The sequence below is a fragment of the Erpetoichthys calabaricus genome, chromosome 18 (genome assembly GCF_900747795.2).
Source record: "Erpetoichthys calabaricus chromosome 18, fErpCal1.3, whole genome shotgun sequence".
NCBI classification, from domain to species: domain Eukaryota; kingdom Metazoa; phylum Chordata; class Cladistia; order Polypteriformes; family Polypteridae; genus Erpetoichthys; species Erpetoichthys calabaricus.
Window position 1 is genome coordinate 17,889,587 of NC_041411.2, and position 18,740 is coordinate 17,908,326.

At 40.8% G+C, this 18,740-nt stretch overlaps 1 protein-coding gene across 2 annotated transcripts in view; it reads left to right on the forward strand.

The window, feature by feature from the left end:
• Nucleotides 1-686: 686 nt before the first annotated feature.
• The window catches only part of slc5a1 (solute carrier family 5 member 1), a 61,871-nt gene continuing 43,817 nt past the window's right edge, over nt 687-18,740 (forward strand). The window contains exons 1-12 of one of the 2 annotated variants that reach the window (XM_051921066.1): nt 955-1,334; nt 3,590-3,661; nt 4,863-4,967; nt 5,451-5,510; nt 5,970-6,074; nt 6,704-6,809; nt 8,956-9,036; nt 9,158-9,378; nt 11,706-11,841; nt 12,158-12,265; nt 12,752-12,902; nt 13,272-13,440. In XM_051921066.1, coding sequence (XP_051777026.1) covers nt 1,092-1,334; nt 3,590-3,661; nt 4,863-4,967; nt 5,451-5,510; nt 5,970-6,074; nt 6,704-6,809; nt 8,956-9,036; nt 9,158-9,378; nt 11,706-11,841; nt 12,158-12,265; nt 12,752-12,902; nt 13,272-13,440 — 1,557 coding nt within the window. In that variant the 5' untranslated portion in view covers nt 955-1,091. Of the gene's footprint in view, nt 1,335-3,589; nt 3,662-4,862; nt 4,968-5,450; nt 5,511-5,969; nt 6,075-6,703; nt 6,810-8,955; nt 9,037-9,157; nt 9,379-11,705; nt 11,842-12,157; nt 12,266-12,751; nt 12,903-13,271; nt 13,441-18,740 lie in introns of both variants that reach the window. The other variant, XM_051921065.1, reaches the window with a different exon arrangement.

Genomic DNA, 18,740 nt, shown 5'->3' on the forward strand with positions numbered 1-18,740 from the left:
CTGGGGTCTGAGCAGGTAGGGTGGGTGGCTGGCCCACTTACCAGCCAGAGTGCTACTATTTATAATTGTGTTCTGCTTCCTCCTTCTCTCCTTCCTCTGGTCTCTCTTTCACCCCACCAGCTGAGCTCTCCCCAACTCCATACTTGGTGGCCTCGGGCATGCACAGTGGATCAATCTAGAATCAGCAGTTCACCAAACATGTCTGTCTTTGGACTGTGGGACACAGTGAGCTTGTACACCACACACACACAGATGAACTGGGCAAGGAGTTTGAACCCAGGACACCAGCACCATGCTAGCTAGCCTACCAATCTGCCAACCTTTTTTTTTATATACTGTAACCCCCATGGCAAGGCAGTATACGGATCACATGAAGAAACGGTTCAGATCAACTCAAGGGCAGTGTTTGAACAATTGATGTCCTTATTCATGGGATTACTCTGCAAAATAGTCCTCTGTATACAAAATAAAAAGAGAAAATTGAAGAAAACCACAATGAGAGATACTAGTAAAGTGGTATTAGGCTGCAAAGGAATGAAAAACATGCTAATAAAATTTGTTTAAAGGCACAAATGCAAAAATCTGAGAGCATACACGTACTGCAGGAGAAATTACAAACACGATAACCAACAGCATATGAAAATACACTGAAAAGTGAGCGCCTCAGTCCCGTGTCGACAGGCTCCCGACGACACGGACTTGTGTAATCATTACTTCCCTACCAGCGTGAACTTTGAGGCACAAGGGCCTCTTTAAAATGCTATTAGCAAGTCTAATTTGGTGTGTAAACGTCCTGACAGGTACAGTCTAACACCTCACTGAGGAGACCTGAACTACTGCTTGGCAAATTGCAGAAGACTTTGATGCCATCTGTATGTGACCCACCAGTCAGCCGCAGCCCCTCCTTCACATTGCTGTGTAGTCCCCCTTCAGAGTCTGCCCTGGCTATTATCCTGGCAATGTGGTTTGTCATTTTTGACTGAGTGATGGTGACCTGAGCTCAGGAGGGCTGCCTTTTAGGGAGGCAGTGGAACAAGGAAGAGAGAACCAAATTTAATGTGTATGCGATTGCACCAGTGAGTTGATTATTAATGATTTGTGTATCCAAGCTCTGGTTAGCATTTATAAAGAAAAGCAAAGAACTCTGCACTTCATTTTGGAAAGAGGCACCAGACTCCAATGCCAGCATGACAGATGCCAGTCTTACAGGGTCGGCAGGAAGCGGGACGTCCACTCCCCCTCCGTCAACTGATGACAGCATGGCCATCAACAATGCGGCTGATATTTCAGTGATTGTGGTCTACTTCATCCTGGTTTTGGCCATTGGCATATGGGTAAGTATTTTTTTTTTCCTATTTTGAAGCTGATACCATTTGAGAGAGTGTGGGTGTTTGCATGAGGGTTTACTTTCCAGGGTTTGTTCCTTCCTTGCTGCTCCAGTTCCATGCAGTATAGAAATAGATTAGGCAGGTCTAATGATAGACGAACGGAAGGATGGCGTTTGCATTGGTTAGGGGGTACAGTGTGGGGCAGCATGAGGAGGTACGAGTGTAGAAAAGTTGTCAGCCAGTATCCCAGTTTAGAGCTCTAGGCAGGCAGACTTCTTAAAGAAGAAGAGTCAGCACTTCAGTTAGCCACATAATTTCTCTGAGCAATCCAAGCACTGTGGTAAGCTCATTCAGCTAACGTCAGAATCGGCATACTGTTCACCCCCACCAGTGAGCCTTCACTGTACAGTTTCTTCCGATCTAGTCCTGGCATGAATCAAATTAAATGAATCAACTGCCCCAGTTCCTAAGTGGCGGGAAAATGTGTGTAAATAAAGGTATTTCCTGGTTTGCCTTTGAAGGAACGCACAGAGCAAATAGTTACCATTCTAAAAACAAAGGCCCTTTGGAGTCGAGTGTGTTTAAATTACAGGGAGTTTTACTGTCTCACATTTTCAAGGCTCTTTACCCCCCCTCACGTAGTCCAGATTTTTCATACCATATTCATATAGCAGAGATTGGTGGGCTCAATGAAACATAAAACCTAAAAATGTGCATACCACCTGTAGATATTAACCTGTACTGACTAACCAAGAGGGTTAAAAGTTAGGTCAGGTTTCTTGCAGAAGTCCAGCTTTTCTGTAATCCTGTTTGTCTTAATCGGAGTCAGGCAGAGAGAGAAGATCTTTCAAGGGTTAGGGTTTTAAAAAATCAAGAATTTCCAATGAGAAAGAGATTTGGGAGTGGGAGTGGGAGTGGGGGGGGGGGGGGGGGGGGGGGTGCTTAGGGCCAAGTCCTCCTCAAGCAAGCTGTTGGACTTGAACTGTCATGGTCAGTCAGGTCTCTCTGCCAAGGTTTCTGTTTTGCGGCTGCCTCTCTCTATTTCAGTCTGACGACAGTTGCCCCTCATGGAGTCCCAAAATGACAGCTGGGGGGTCAGAGAGTGAACCTTTTGTCGCTTCATGTTGACGCAGAAACAAATGCGAAGTGTAGCTTGAATTTTATGGTTCAGAGATTTGTAGATGTGAACAGGAAGCTCAAATGATATTTTATGACTGACATTGAGGCAGCGGTGGGATGCACAGAAATCATTATACAAGTGTTCATCTTATTTCCACATTCTTGTCCGTAATGCACACAATTATTAAAAAAAGTACAGAGCACTTTTTGAATGAATAAAGTGCATCCTACATTCATTTTTGGAATCCAATGTTTCTAATACACTAATAAAGGAAGTAGCACTGGGGTGTGGGATTCTTGTCGGTCACAGGACACAATGTTTGTGATCAGAGAGCCTTGCATTTAAATTGTAGAAATCCACATAACCACAGAGAGAAAACGTCTAACTACAGACAGGTGGGAGTCAAAATGGGACACTGGTGCAGTGTGGCAGCAACGCTTCACCATTATATGGCTTGCAAGTTGTACAAATGTGACTTTTTATAGTGTCTTTCTTGATGAACATGACCTGCATAACCGTTCACAAACATCCAATCAAAGAATTATGAAGTGATCTGAGTTTGAGCAGAGGCAAAGCAGTGTTCGGCTCGACCTGTGTCACGTTCTGTGGTGACCTTTGTAGTTAGCGAGCTTTGTCAGATGCTTGACATCTGAGCCAGTGATGCCTTTACTGCACCATTGTCAAGCTAAATCTTTTTTACGTTAATTCGTTCCTTGGCCTTAACTGCAAGTGAAACGCTTTAATTGCTTTTTTCTCCCCTTCTCTTCCTGTAAATTGCTACTGTAATGTCAGGGATTGTCAACAAGAGACGTCTCCCTCCTCTCTACTCTGAAGTCAGGGAAGTTGGATGAGTTGCAAGGTGCTAAACAAGCACATTTGTGGCCTTCGCTTTTTTTTTTTTAAAACCTGCTTAATCCAATTTAGGGCTCTGTGAGGCAGCAGGAGTCAGAGTTGTTTTAATTTAAATCTTATCTGTATTTCTAGACGTTGAATAGAGGTGTAGACTAACCTGACTAGGTATGATAAGATGTGAAAACAGAACTCCACCTTTTGGGCTTTTTCTTTATTAATCAAAATGCTTTACCCAAATACCCCATGATCGAATTGATAATTGACTTTTTTCTTTGTTTTTGTTTTTAAGGCAATGATACGCAGCAACCGAGGCACTGTGGGAGGATTTTTTCTGGCAGGGCGCAGCATGGTTTGGTGGCCAGTAAGTATCTTTGTAACAGTGCAAACCACAACTGTTGAGATCATGGAGTGGCTGCTCACGATGGCAGATGGAATGGCAAACGATGGGACATTTGAGTAGAAAGAAGCAGCAAACTCTAATAAGAGAGAGATGTCTTGTTGCTTTATACATTCTGTCATTTGTGTTGGTTGGAGGCCTGATATCACTTCTCACAGTCTCATAGTTTCATGCTAACTATACACTATTCCAAACTTAATCCAAAACTTTGTGCAAACACAATTACTGAACACAACAATACTGAGCCATACAGTATGCACATCGACACATCAGTCTCAGGAACAAGCCCTGGTCAGGGCATAAGTCCAGTGCATAGTGTATACTCACCCAAGACCAGATTATAATCAACAATTAACCTAACACATACTGTATGTCTTTGGGGAGGTGGCAGAAAGCCCACCCACTCATGCCAAGAATATGCATACTCTACAAAGACTAGAACCAGGAGTGGAATTCAGACCTTGGATCCATGAAGCAGCAGCTCTTGCCACCTCACTGTCCTTTATAGTCGTATAAATGCATTCAGAGGCAGTTAAAGGGTTATAGATGGATAGACCAGTCTCTACATTTCTCATTGAATTAAGTGGTTAAAAGGTTAATGTAGATAAGAGGGTCTTCCCTGATCCCTCCTGCATTGGCCTTTGTCCTTCTACTGAGATGAACTTGAGAAAGTGAGAAGAACCAGTGCTCCAGACACCCGTACAAGTGGCATTGCTCGCTCACTCTCTCTGGACATCCTTACTGTAACTCGGGTAAAACATTTGGGAGCCTCTTTTATGAAGCATACTGGCATGGGTCTTTTATTACTAGGGTAAACACAAAAAAAACACAGCAATGGAACCTTTGCTTGATGGCCCTGTTGCTTTTGTGTCAAAAGTACTGTATATACTCACGTATAAGTCGGGTCTTGAAACCCGAAATACTGGCATACTATGAGAGAATATTCTTCTAATGATGTCAGATTAAACTGTGGATTTCAAAACCCCAGACAGAAGAGTAGCTCTGTTCAAAACAAACATCTTTTCCTTCCTTGCCTAACCTTAACCCAGGGACAATTAGTTATTGGCTATAAGTTAAGGTCTCTATACCTCTCAGTTCTACTTCAACCAAGCTTCCAAACCTAATTCCTAGATTATAAACTCTACTATGGTTTGCTTGATTTCAGATTGGTGCCTCTCTGTTTGCCAGTAATATTGGCAGCGGTCACTTTGTCGGCTTGGCTGGGACAGGAGCAGTGGCTGGGATTGCAATTGGAGGCTTTGAATGGAACGTGAGTATCTGCAACTCTCCTTTTCTGCTCTTCAGTGAAACACGAGGTTAGATATTCTAGGCTGACACACAGGAGTAAAGTGAATAGAAGAGTACTATGCTCAAGGTCCTCTCCACCATCTCAAGCTCTTTATCACTAAGATGATGCCCACAGTCAGACACGCTGTTTATTGGTTATATTACAGATGTTGTGAATCTGTTTGTTGCTGTAAATGTTGACCTTTACAATTGTAAAAACACTTGCTTGATTCTCTGTATCAGAATGTTAATATAAAACATAAAGCTAAATACGTGTTTGTGTGTGTGTGTAACAAGCATTCCTTTCATTTGTGTACAATGTAGATCGCAGCATTGCACCAGTAAACTCCTCAGTTAGTGTGAGGTCCGTTTCTTTGACTATTGACCTCTTGGTCTGTCACCTCAACACACATGTAATGGCACTGGTCCATGTTGCTAACCACTGCAATGTTTTCTCTATTTTTAGGCATTGGTGATGGTTCTTCTGCTTGGATGGCTGTTCGTGCCGATCTACATTAAAGCTGGGGTGAGTTCTACTAGTTATCCATTCAAGGAGCAGTGTTTGGAGAGTCTACATGCCTCATACAATTTCAGGAGGCTCATATTAAACAAAATAAGGGGGCATGTCTATCTGTTGCATTTAGAAACATGGACTTCCATGTGAGGAACAGCACTTCTTCAGAACCAAGCACTCGTCATTTAAACAGTCGACTGTCAAAGTCACCGCCCAGCACTTTCAGCAAGTTTCTGTCGCTACCAGTAGTTGAACTCCTGAAATTGTGTAAAACACAACAGTTTTAATTGTGGCATAGAATAAATGGATTTCTCAACCTCTCTGTCTATGTATTATGGTTTCATTGTATTATTTAGCATCTTCCACGGGGCAGGTTGACTGCCAAATTCAAGGATGTTCCATGAATTTGTGTACTGAAACCTGACCACTCTTAACTTTAGCTTCTCGTTTAATTTTTTTTTATTGTTGCAGGTGGTGACCATGCCTGAATATTTAAAGAAGCGATTTGGGGGTCAGCGTATCCGCATCTACCTGTCCATCCTCTCCCTACTCCTGTACATCTTCACCAAGATCTCGGTATGTCTAGAGGGGTGTGTGACCTCAGGGAGGTGCTACTTCAGGGGTGTCAAGTTTATATACTGGAGGGCCACAGTGGCTGCTATCTGGAATAACAAAAGCAGATATTTTTCAACCTGTGTGATGCCTGATTGATAGCTTTTCTCCCACACTGTTAACAGAACAGATCCTTTCTATACTGCCTATTCATTACCTTTATTTATAAAGCATTTGTCCATTACTGAAGCATGTACACAGTTCTGCTACCATTATGTTTATGCAGAAGGCCAGCATGAAAGGTGAGAGTGGGAGGTTTGGAGGTTGTGGTATGGAAGGTCCTGATCAATGTTAAAACTGCTTCTTCTATCTGCCCTTTCATGATTAGCTGGAGATTCACTAAAGCATAGTTGTGCATGTTTACTAATATAATATTTAAGGTCAGGTTAGGTCACCTTTTGTTTATTGGCATAAATAAAGGAGTCATAAAAACGGTTGATGGAGCCGCATAACCCTGTTCTCTCGTCATGAAGAAAAGCCTGAGAGCCTCTAGTCTGCTATGCCTGTAAAGTGGCATGTCTATTTCAGGGCCAGAAAGACGCGGACAGGGCAGAACTTGCACAATGATTGAGTGGCTTACTCTCTCTTGGCAGGCGGACATGTTCTCTGGTGCTATCTTCATCCAGCAGGCTTTGGGTCTGGACATTTACCTGGCTGTCTTCATCTTGCTGTTGATTACTGCATTATACACTGTAACAGGTTGGTGACATTGCTGTGCATCATGGTGTTAATCAAAACCCCTCTGACCATGGCTTATTGCAGGTATGAAATAAATGGTTCACAGAGAAGAATCAGGGCTTGTTCGGTGTCATTTAACAGCTGTGTAAAGTAGTGATACAGCAGTGTTTAGGGGTACAAAGCCGGAAAAATAAAATGATCATATATACTCACACATAAGTCTGATCCTGATACCCGAAAAATCGTTCATAAAATCAGACCCCGACTTATACGCCCGTTTTAAAAATGCGACCCTTACATTTTTTTTATTATTTTTTTTTTTTTTACATCTTCTTGCCTCCTCCAATCCCACATCAGTTTCTCAGATGCATCAAATTTTGTTGCAGCAGTGCAGTTACCAATTTCTTTCGGTTTAATTTCAAGCCAGCTTCATATTTTCTTCTGATCAAACGCTCCATCGTAGATAAGGGATGCTGTTACAATAAATGTGTATGAGGGTGTGGGATACAAAAAACACAAAACGGTGCAAACGTTGCTTTGGAATAGTTTGGGTATCACCGTGTGGTCATGTAGGCACAATACATAGACAAAAAGGCCATGTGCTCCATGGTTACTCTCTCATGGTGGGCGTTAGCATATCATAATCTCTTGGACCAATAGCGTGAGTTTTCCGCATTTGACTTATATGACCGACATTATAAAATCCCAGAAATTATACGGTAAAATCAAGCCCCAACTTATCTGTGGGAGAACTTATCTGCGAGTATATATGATAACTGCATTGTGATGGGAGTTGGAGTAATTGGCAAAAAATTATTCACATTGTTGAGAGTGACGATCAGCCTCTGATTTGCAGAAAAGTCTGTGAGAGTCGAAGCCAAAGACCCATTTTTAGAATGAGATAATAAAACACTAGTCTTCATATTTGAATCTGGGAACCTCAAATTCCAGCCATTTTCTTTAGCGAGAGACAAGGTAAGAACAATTAGTTTGAAAACGAGCATGTAGCTCATGTATGTCACTAATCATGTGGCTTCTAATCTGCACACCATCCAAAGGTGTTGAGGGTGCGGCATCATACAATATTGGAGGATACAGCACTTTTATAAAGACCATTATGAATTAATTACTGCCCAGTCATATTGGTGAGGGGTTGAGAGCTCTCTTATAAAATAACATTTTGAAAGAATGGATGCCTGCTAGTCACAACCATCTAGTTATATATGTGGGTGAAAACAGAGTAGCTTTATCACATTTAAAAATGACCTCTGGCTAAAAATGTGTTGCTCATTGCTAAACAAATACATTTCTTCATTCATACATCTAATATTGAACCTGCTTATCGTGCTTCAGAGTATCTCGGCAGTTTCGTGCACACAGGGAAACAACAAAAACAACAATGATAATGTTAGAAGTCAAAAGATGGAAATAAATTAAAGGAAAAACATGAAACTGGCTACAGAAATCCAAAGTATTTAGCCTTCTTCACAGAGCCCAGTGGCTGATGGTACATTTTAGTACTTCAGGTGAGTAGAGCGTGGTGAGCCGGTGGACTGAATGGCCTGCCCTTGTCCAAATTGTTCTTATATTCTTGTAGTTTGCACATGTGCAGCTGGCTGGAGTCATTTTAAGCTGGACATCAATTTCATTATATTTTCTGCCTCCATGCAGTAGAGTATTTCATCTTAATGCCAGGCACTATGCACAGGTTTTTCTAGACTTTTTCACTCCTGAATTCATCTTTTCTTTTATGATGAGACTATAGTTGGTAGACACCACATGTACAAAACCCATTGTTAGGTGTTTCTTACCACAGCTCTTTGCACTAAAAATCTGAACTAATATAAAAAATGTCATACCCTGGTGTTTCAGAAATTGGATGTTTCTTTTTAAAGGCTCTTTTAGTGGAGTTACATTTTTTTATTGGATTTTCACTTTTACACATTTATATAAAATGTGAAATTGTAGATCACTTACTGTATATGCCCATGATTTGTGACATAATTAATCAGAGTTGCTGGCAATGCCCAAGCCCACTGTTGATAACAGTAATGTAATAAAGTCACAAATTTACTTTACATCGTACCACCCATTTCTTCAAAAAACCTTCAATGCTTCCAGTACTATCCCAGGACCTTTCAGTTCATTCTGCTCTCTGTCTTCCTAGGGGGTCTTGCCGCTGTCATTTACACTGACACTCTGCAGTCCTTCATTATGGTTGTTGGTGCCTTTATTCTAATGGGCTTTGGTAAGTCCTCCTTTTCCTTTAACATTCAAATCAAGCTACATGGACCTTCTATTAAAATTATCTAACTGCTGGCACAGACCTGTAGTAGCCGAATCTGTTCTTTTTCAAAATACTCCCACAGCCTTCCATGAAGTTGGAGGTTATAATGCTTTCATTGAGAAATACATGGAGGCCATTCCCAGGATCACCACTGAAGCCGGCTACAACATCAGTGCCTCCTGCTATACTCCTCGACCGGACTCCTTTCACATTTTCAGAAACGCTGTCACTGGAGACCTTCCATGGCCAGGGCTTGTATTTGGATTGTCCATCTTGGGCATATGGTACTGGTGCACTGATCAGGTATGTGAGGGTGGAGGTAGGTAGACATCATGGAAAATTGCTCTGCACCTCTAGCTGAGACCACATAGGGTTGACTAATGGTAGTAAAGAGATACTGAATGACTTTGACATCTAATATGCTCAGGCCTGCTGCTGGAGATCTGACTGAATAATTATAGACAATGCTCAGTGTGTCATTTTTTGGTAACTATAGGGTATAAAAAAAACAGTGAAGAACCTTGAACAGTTAGTGGGATTCCAAGACATTAGTCATTGCTGAACATTTAATCAGCATTTTAAAAACAATGCAGAGGCTTTGTTATCCTGAAACTGCAGGATAAACACAAGAAATGTTTTATACATGGGAGTGTTATCAAGGTAAAGAAAAAACTTAACATCTCAAAAACTGTCAAAAAGCATCAAGCCCACTAACCTTGTATTCAGGTACTAACCAATGAATGATCATAACGAAGCCTTGAAGAAAACAAAGGGACAGCCTCAAACCCACCAAAGGCAGTTGTCCGATCTTCTAGTGACCACTTTAGTAGATGGTGCAGATCCATGCCTTGTTTTTGGTGACTGGTGTGATAGCACTAAACACTTGACAGACTTGCTCACTCAGTCATTTGCATCTATTTTGCCATTTGAGGGTCATGGTAGAAATAGGCTGAACAGCTCAGACCATACTTAGCCAAATCCCTGGTAACAGTCCAAAGCTTCTGTTGGATTTCAAGCCTGTCAGAGGCCCTTAATTTGTCCAGTGAGTCTTGCCTGGTATACTTCCAGGGTCATCCTCAATAGATTTCTATTCTATATCATTGGACATCTGTTTGTCTGTCTGGAGTAGCTCAACTCTACTCAGTGGTCCTCCTAGTGGGACCCTGGGTAGAAATCTCATTTTGGCCACCTGTTCATGTGACATCATGCTTTCAGTTACTAACCAAAGATTAACTGTGAGAGTGGGATAGAGATTAAATGAGGTTCTATCTCTAGTTCCAAAATCACCCATCTAATACAAATCAAACAATTACCGCACCAACGGACCCATATGTCACTCATTTGTGAACAAGAACCCAACACACATGAAATCTTCAGCAAGCTCTAACCGCTTGTTGCTTACTTAAAAAACACAAGCTGCTCTTTTCCAGGAGAGGGTCTTGAGCCTGGATACTTAGGTGCTCATTCTCTTTCCATCTGCATTACACTCAGTAGTGAACCACAGCAGAATGCCCTGGAGGTAACAGTCCGCTGATACCAAGAACACAACAGTAGAGATGCTACTTTTATGACTTTTATGGGGATCCAATTCTTTACAGTCCATGGATATCCTAAAAAAGAGAAGATAATAAATAGACTTGTTGGAGCCTTGAACCTACTTTACATAGACTTGAAACCTGTCATTGTCCATGAACAGAGGCCTGTACTTTTTTTGTATCTCCTAAAGCACACCAAGGGATACAGAGTTGTAAAAGTTTTTTTCGGGTCTACAAAGTGTGTGTAAAATTTGCGTAGGATTAGCAAATTTCCAAGGCCCTTCACATTTCTATGCTAGGAAAATAGATGTAGAATTTGGTTACATGGCCAGGCCAGAACCCATGTTGGTCTAATGAAGCTGAGATTTGACTGATGTTTGGACCCTTGTGTTCTATACCTTGGCATGTGATTTCCCAAGGAGACTGAGGAATGCAGTCACTTGGTAGCTGAAACAGGCGCTCTTGTTCCCCCGTCCAAGTTTTATTTTTGAAAAAGGTACCACAACCTCAGTCTTCTAACCTATAGTTCCCCATTAACTGCGATACATCTATGCAACTCTTCCAGCATTATCTGCTGGACCTCATTCACCCTGGCAGCATTGCCAGTGCAGAGTCTTCAATAAACTCAGCGACCTCGACCACAAACATAGATCCAATCTCACTGAATGTTTCCCATTCTGCATTTTCCAAAGCCGTGCAGTTTTTCTGCGTGCAAGTTTTTCTGCATGCATCTTCTACCGCTAAACAACATATTCACATTCAGTCAAGGGCAACATTTTTCTCACAGAAAAAAAGCCTGCCCAGAGTCACTGAATAATTTGTGAAAGCCTTTGTGAAGCTTTATGAGAGTCATCGTTCATGGCCTCCCCAGACGACTGCTGCACATGGAGATTTTGCTTTGGCCTCTGCTGCCATCTTCTTGATGCACCAACACCTCTCCATCAGTCCCAGAAAACTGACAATTAATTTGAAAGCATCCTTCCTTATTGGTGTCTTCCGACAGGTCATAGTTCTTCTGCTTTGATGGTGCTCCTCTTTTAAATTTGAAAAGTGTTTCCATATCATCACTCACAGCACCTTTCTCTCTGTCATCAGGTAATTGTTCAGCGTTGTCTCTCTGCCAAAAACATGTCTCATGTGAAAGCTGGCTGTATTCTGTGTGGCTATCTCAAACTGCTGCCCATGTTCCTGATGGTGTTCCCAGGGATGATCAGCAGGATTTTGTACACAGGTGAGTGTGTTGTAAAAGCTGATGGGATGGGAATGTGCAGATGGGTTTTCTTCTGTAAATGATTCAAAATAATTCCAAGAGGAACTATAGATGTAATAAGGTTGGCATAGTTGTATTTTGGATTCCCTGCACCTAGTTTTCTGTTAGTCATGGGTAAAATTGAAAACACGGCTGTGACTGTCATGTATTTTGTAATGAAGTGGTCTAAATATAGGACCTGACTGACAGTATGAGACCTGCTTGGACTGGTGTGACAGTCAGTGGTCACAGTGGGTCCGGAAGCAACAGCTAAAGGAACTTGTTATTCTCATTGCAGATGTGGTCGCTTGTGCAACTCCAGCTCAGTGTGAGGCCAGCTGTAAAGTGAGTGTTGGTTGCAGTAACATCGCTTATCCCAGGCTGGTCATCAAATTGATGCCAAATGGTAAGTGTCTAAATGCATCCCACCCACCAACTCTGGCTGTCACCAGGCTACTCGATGTGCCAGTGAATCCCTGAGTTAGGTCTCCTCTATAGCTGATGTCTCTTTGTGGAAAGATTGCGACCCTGAAAATAAAATTTTTTATAACCTTTGACTCAAACATCTATTTTAGATTCTGGTCGTTTGTCAGATCTCCTCTGTTTTGTGGTTTAGAGGTTGATTTTTTATGTGATTTATGTAAAGGTGTGACATCTTCAGCTTATGGTGCTGCCTTCCGAATGTCATTGGGTAATGTGCTCACTAGTTTGGGTAAGCTGTTCACTGATAGTGCCTGACATATTTGTTTTCTGGCCTTGGCATGCGTACTATGTTAATGAAGCTTATTACTATGTGTGTCTGAGGCAGGCTTCATCCAGCTCTTCAGTATTTTGACCGTTAGGGTTCATTGTAAGGAATGTCTAGATTAAATGTGCTTTTCTCCCCTTGCAGGATTGCGAGGTCTGATGCTGTCTGTGATGTTGGCATCTCTCATGAGCTCCCTGACTTCCATATTTAACAGTGCCAGTACTTTGTTTACCATGGACATTTATGCCAGAATCCGAAAGTGTGCAACAGAAAAGGAGCTTATGTTGGCTGGAAGGTATGACCTCCTTGAAAAGCTTTTTTCAATGAAATGTCTGGGGGTTCTTGGTAAAGGAGTCTGTTTCCACCATAATGCAGGAATTCCCAAACTGGGGGTCACGCATCACCTGTTAATAACATTGATAACATGGAATCGCGGAGTGGGGTGTGAAGATCTGGTCAAAGGGGTTCCTGACAAGTCATAGGTCACTTTTGTAAAAATTGGGTTTTTCAGTTTTTCATTGGGCAAATAAAAATTAATTAATGAAAAAATAAATACCAAAACAAGAATGTGCCTCTCTAATATCAGGACATTTTTTCCCATTTGTCTCTATACTCTCACCAGTTTCACACCACTCTCTGACCTGTCCTCTTTTGTGTATTTTAGGGTTTTTATGCTCTTCCTCATTGGTATCAGCATTGCCTGGATCCCAATCGTCCAGGCAGCTCAGGGTGGGCAGCTGTTTGACTACATTCAGTCCATCACCAGCTACCTGGGCCCTCCCATTGCTTCTGTCTTCATACTGGCAATCTTCTGCAAACGTGTCAATGAGCAAGTAAGTGGCAGGCAGTGGCCCATTTTTTCTAGCAACTTGTGCCTTCGTGTCAGGAGAATTGCTGCTGTGCCTTTTTCTGACAACAGTTTTGTTTGAACATGAGGAGCAGAGGAGCAATGACAAGCTGAAATAGAAGTCAGCACATCATAGACTAGTGCTATTTTGATTTTGCAGCACTTCAGTTTTGTCTTGTTTTACTCTTCTCCTTCTGCCATCTTCAGATTGCAACTGTGAAGCTCATGACTTAAAGCTAACAGAAAAAATAGAATGTGTGGTAGGCTGTCCATTTGTATGTTTCATTACTTAGAGCTCCTGCAGGTAATTACTTTTTAGTGGCTCACTGTTATTTGACTATAGATAGTTTTTATAGTTCCACTAGAGGGGCCCAAAGAAATTCCTGCTGATTTAGTGGTTAACACGTCTGCATTTTCAACTGTAACTTAGTGATCATCCACGTATTAAGGAGAGAATCCATCATAATGTGTTTTTGGCACAGAGTGTTATAGTATTATAAGCTTGTCATGAAATGCGTTTTAAACTTCACTTGTGACTCTTGTTTGTAAATTTCTGCAGTCCATGTAATTCATATGTGCAGTTAAAAATCAACAGAAAACCCTTCAATAGTCCAACCATTCGGCTTAATGGACCCATTGTTTTGGTAGCACTCTCATCCCACAGATGGCCATGTTAGCTTTTATACTGGCCAGTGTGCAGCTTCAGTTGCCCTGCACTGATGCCACTTATAGACCTACTGTATTTATTCTCATTTCTCCTACTATTTCCTCTTTTTTTTACTTCCTGTTTTTGCATTGCACTGCATTAGTCCAAATAAACAATTGGGGGGAACTCTCGTAGAGTTGATAAACCTAGAATGATGCCAAGGAGAGCAGAATATTTATAGGGCAACACAATATATGCATGAGGGAAATTAAATGAAGTACAGCACAAAATAGAAAACTGTGGCCTATTCCAGGCCAGCCTTTAAATGGAGGCTTCCGTCTACTGAGTGAGGTGGTATGTCCAGTTGCCCAAAACTTTTCTACAATAACTCACTCTCTCTATTTCTTTCTCACTCTCTCTCTCTCAACCCTGGCCTCTTTATCTTTTGTCTTTTGAACGTTTGTTCCAAATTCTCCTTTTGACTTCACTTTCAGTGGTAGGGAATTGCCTTTAGACACCACACAATGGTCAGAACAGTCAGGTTCACTTGTTGGAATTTCTGTGGCATTTTCCTAGATTCCCATGTGACACCTTCATGAATGATTGCAAACCTGAGGCCTCATGTATGAACGGTGCGTATGCACAAAAATGTTGCATATGCCCGTTTCCACACTCACATCGCATTGTATAAAAACTAAACTTGGTGTAAACCCACGTACATTCTCACACCAGCTCAAACCATTGCGTATGCACATTTTCAGCTCAGTTTTGCACACTGGTGGCACCCAATGTCAAAGCAGTGCTACTGTTCCTGTGTGCTTCCCTTTATTTTTTAGATTCACATCCCTGATGCAGCTTTATCAAATACACTGAAATTAACCGCATATCGTTTTTTAGTTTAAGGCATCTGATTGTAATCAACCTGTAACAATATAATGATGCACGGAATGGCCAAACTATTCCAAATACCATAGCTGGTTTAGCATTATTACTCTCAGTACACCACTCAGAGTATTTTAACCCACTGTATCTGAGTACGGAATCCCAGTTTATCAGAAAGCTGTAGAGGCAAGATTGTGTTGAGAGTGGAGATAAGTATCGGGATACAGCATCTAGCACACACTGCCTCAGCCAGATGCACAGTCTATTTGAACTTCATCCATACGGCAAACTCTTCAGAGCCTTTCCTGTAGGGATCTCGTGGGTCAGAAGCAGTTTCATCCCAAGAGCTCTAAACACACTCAATCAATTCATCAAGTGCTCCCGGTAGAACTGTTTGTACTGATAAGTTAGATAATACGTACCTACTGTAAACTTGCACTACAGTTGTAATATTGCACAACCTGAGCCACTTATGCTTTCATATTGTATATTTTTCATTGTTTATTGTATTATTATTATTACTGTTATTTTGTCATTTTATAGGAAAATAAGTTTATGGAGGATTTGCATATTGAATCTCATTGTATCATACAGTAACAATAAATGAATTCAGTTCAATAGAAGAGACCACGTATTTACTTATGATGACAACTGGCTTCTAAGTCAATTTAGATTTCCAAGATCTATCTTCTTGGAGTTCTAGATATCATTTTAAGATGAAATGCATTAAAGCATGTATATTACATTACACAGATACATATTTAACTTCATTTAAATAATATATACTGTTAATAATTAAAATTGTGGATACGGTGGACAGAGGTAGTGATGAGCTGGTGTCCCGTTCACAGATATTTCCTGCCTCGCGCTGTTTGCTTGCTGGGACTGGCGTGAACCTGGATGGATAGATGGATGGGATAATTAAAGATGTACTACAAAGATATTTCAATGTTCCTTAAAAGTTTTGAAGAATCAACGATCTAAGCTTGGAGATGATTTTGCATTTATTAAAGAACTTAATGTGTGGTGATTGGTTACTTGGAAAAAGAAAAGAAATGACAGGAATCAGGGGTTAGTACTTTTGAAAGGGACAGTACTGCTGCAATAAATAATTTCATTGCAGGGCATGCAGCAAGTATCTTGCAGGAGGCAGGAACAATCTCTTGAAGGGGCGCTAGCTCATTGTTACCTCTGCGCCATCATGCCCTCATGTTTTATACGTGCTTTAATTCCTATCATCATGAAAATTATATCAAGTATACATCTTAGTATTTAATTAGTTTGAGAGCTGTAATATCATGAATGTAATGTATTCTGTGTCCTGTCGGCGTAGTACAGGCTATGTACAGAAGTACATAGAAGAACACACAGAGTACGAAGCATTTAATGTGCTACTTTAGTTACGACGGGATTTAAGAAACTAGTAAATTAAATGATTTTAAGATTAAGTTTATGACGTTCTACTTTAATGACAAAATAAACTATGTGATTAAAGTGGAAATTTCAAGATTAAAGTTGATTTCAAGCTTTTTTTTGTTTTTTTCAACTGTGCCCCTATTTTTTTTTCTTTTCTCTGTACCCTAATAAGCTTCCATAAGACACTCAGACGGTGGGCTACAACTCTCCTTTTCATAGTGACTTTGATATCTGACCACTTCTATTTTATTTCATGTACTGTGCGACTTTCTGAACTTGAATTTTCAATCAACTTCCTTTTGTTGTTTATATAACTGCTTAAACCAACAAATAGTACATTTTTCATTGCTTCCACTTGGCATTTGCTGAAATTTTTCTTTTTCCCTGTGCTTTTGCTATTGTCTTTTCACAGAATGCTAAACTTAAAGGAATATTTACATTGATTTGCATATTCAAAGTGTAATTCTGGGAGGAGTCTGGGAGGGGCGGCAGGCACATGCACGAGTGTTACATATAACATAGACCGGGATTTATGTAGCGGAAGTGCACGGAAGTTGGCTTACATATGGTTTTCTGCATCTGAAGTTTTTTGTGCGTACACACATTTCAACTTTTGTCTTTGCGCTGCATTTTAATGTGAATTCTACGCCCTACGTTATGCATGAGGCCCCTGATCTCCAGCTCCTGTTTCAAGGGCCAGGTCTCTCTGGCAGGCCATGGATGCCTACCCTGCATTATACAGCAGCATTGATCCCAATCTACTACGTTAAACCAACTTGCTGTCCCCTAATGACCTGAGGAACGACTTTTAATCACAGCCCCACCATTGAAAGTCTCTAGCTTCTGACTCCATAAATTAATTGCGAATGATGTAGCCATTCCCTGCCAGTGCAGATCTCTCAGGTGTGTAGAAACAGCCTTGTTGATAACTTGTGCAAGCCTCTAGTTTGCACATTAGACACAACCACCTGTGTCCAGCTTGTACACTGTTAACTTAAAGAATGACAGATTCAATATTTTAGATAAGTTGCACTGTTTGGTAGACTAAAAGCAATTCATTTCCAGATAAATTCTGATTGAAAAACTGAAGAGTTCAGCTTCTTTCACTTTCACAATACAAAAGTGCTTGTCGGCTGAGCGCCTTTCTTTGGCCTACTTCCACATTTTGTGAACTCGGTTCCTTTTTCAAAATTGTAAGCATGTAATTTCAGACATGTCATTTTTGTATATCCCTATCACATTTTCTGAACGTTCAAGCAACACTGCTCTTCAAGTTGATCATTTGTGCTACAACAAGCTGAGAAAAAGTCCAAGAAATGTTTGTGTTCTTTCTTATGAGCTTTCACTAGCTGTCCTTGTATAGATGACTCATTCCAGATAGGTAGAAGAGCTATACATAGTAGTAAAAAATAACAACAATTGATAATAAAAAACAACAGTAGTAACAAATGTGTGTAACATGTATATTCAGAATCTCACATCTCCAAAACCGCTGTTATGTCTGTGCATTATGTGAATGTTTTTTTGTCACTTTAACTCTTTACATTTATTCATCTATTCTATTGGATTATACATAGGCTATATTATGTCTGTCATGCTAGCTATTATGTCTACCTGTTGTTGTATAATGTGCACTTGTCTTTATGTTTGTGTTCATACTTTGAGCCTGTAGAAACGCAATTATCATTCAGCTGTGCACTCCTTCTTGTATGATCTGAATGACTATAAAATAAATCCATCCACCCATCCAAATATATTGCATATAAATAAGCTACTAGGAGCAAATCTGAGGGCAAGGGAGCAGCACCTCACCTCAATTCAATTTGACCATCCTGTCTTGAATTTGTACCTTAAGACCAACACAGAATTGTTAATATGTGTAGCCCTTTGTGGGAAATAGTCATTTATTGCAAATATCTATAAACTGACAATGACCTACATAAGTGATATGCTTAAGCAGCCTTCTTCACACAGAGTCAATTAACCGCCAATAGGATAAGCAACAAAAAGAACCCTCCCTGTGGACTTGTGCTACCATATATTAAGATATAAAGGGCATAAGAAACACATGGGGCCAACACTGCATTCAGAGATGAACTGAAGGTCTATAATAATGTAATTATGTACATTATGTGTGTGTGTGCGCGTGTGTGTGTGTGTGTGCGCGCGCGCATTCATGTGTGTGTTTCTATGTGTACATATGGAATTGGGAGGTGAGTGAAGGCAATAGTTTCACTGGCTTTAAAAGGAAGAATGGCCAGGGTGGTGAAATAAAGTATAGAGGGAGAAAGTGAGAGGAGAACTGTTGGTGATGATTATAAGTGGGCATGTGCTTCAGACAC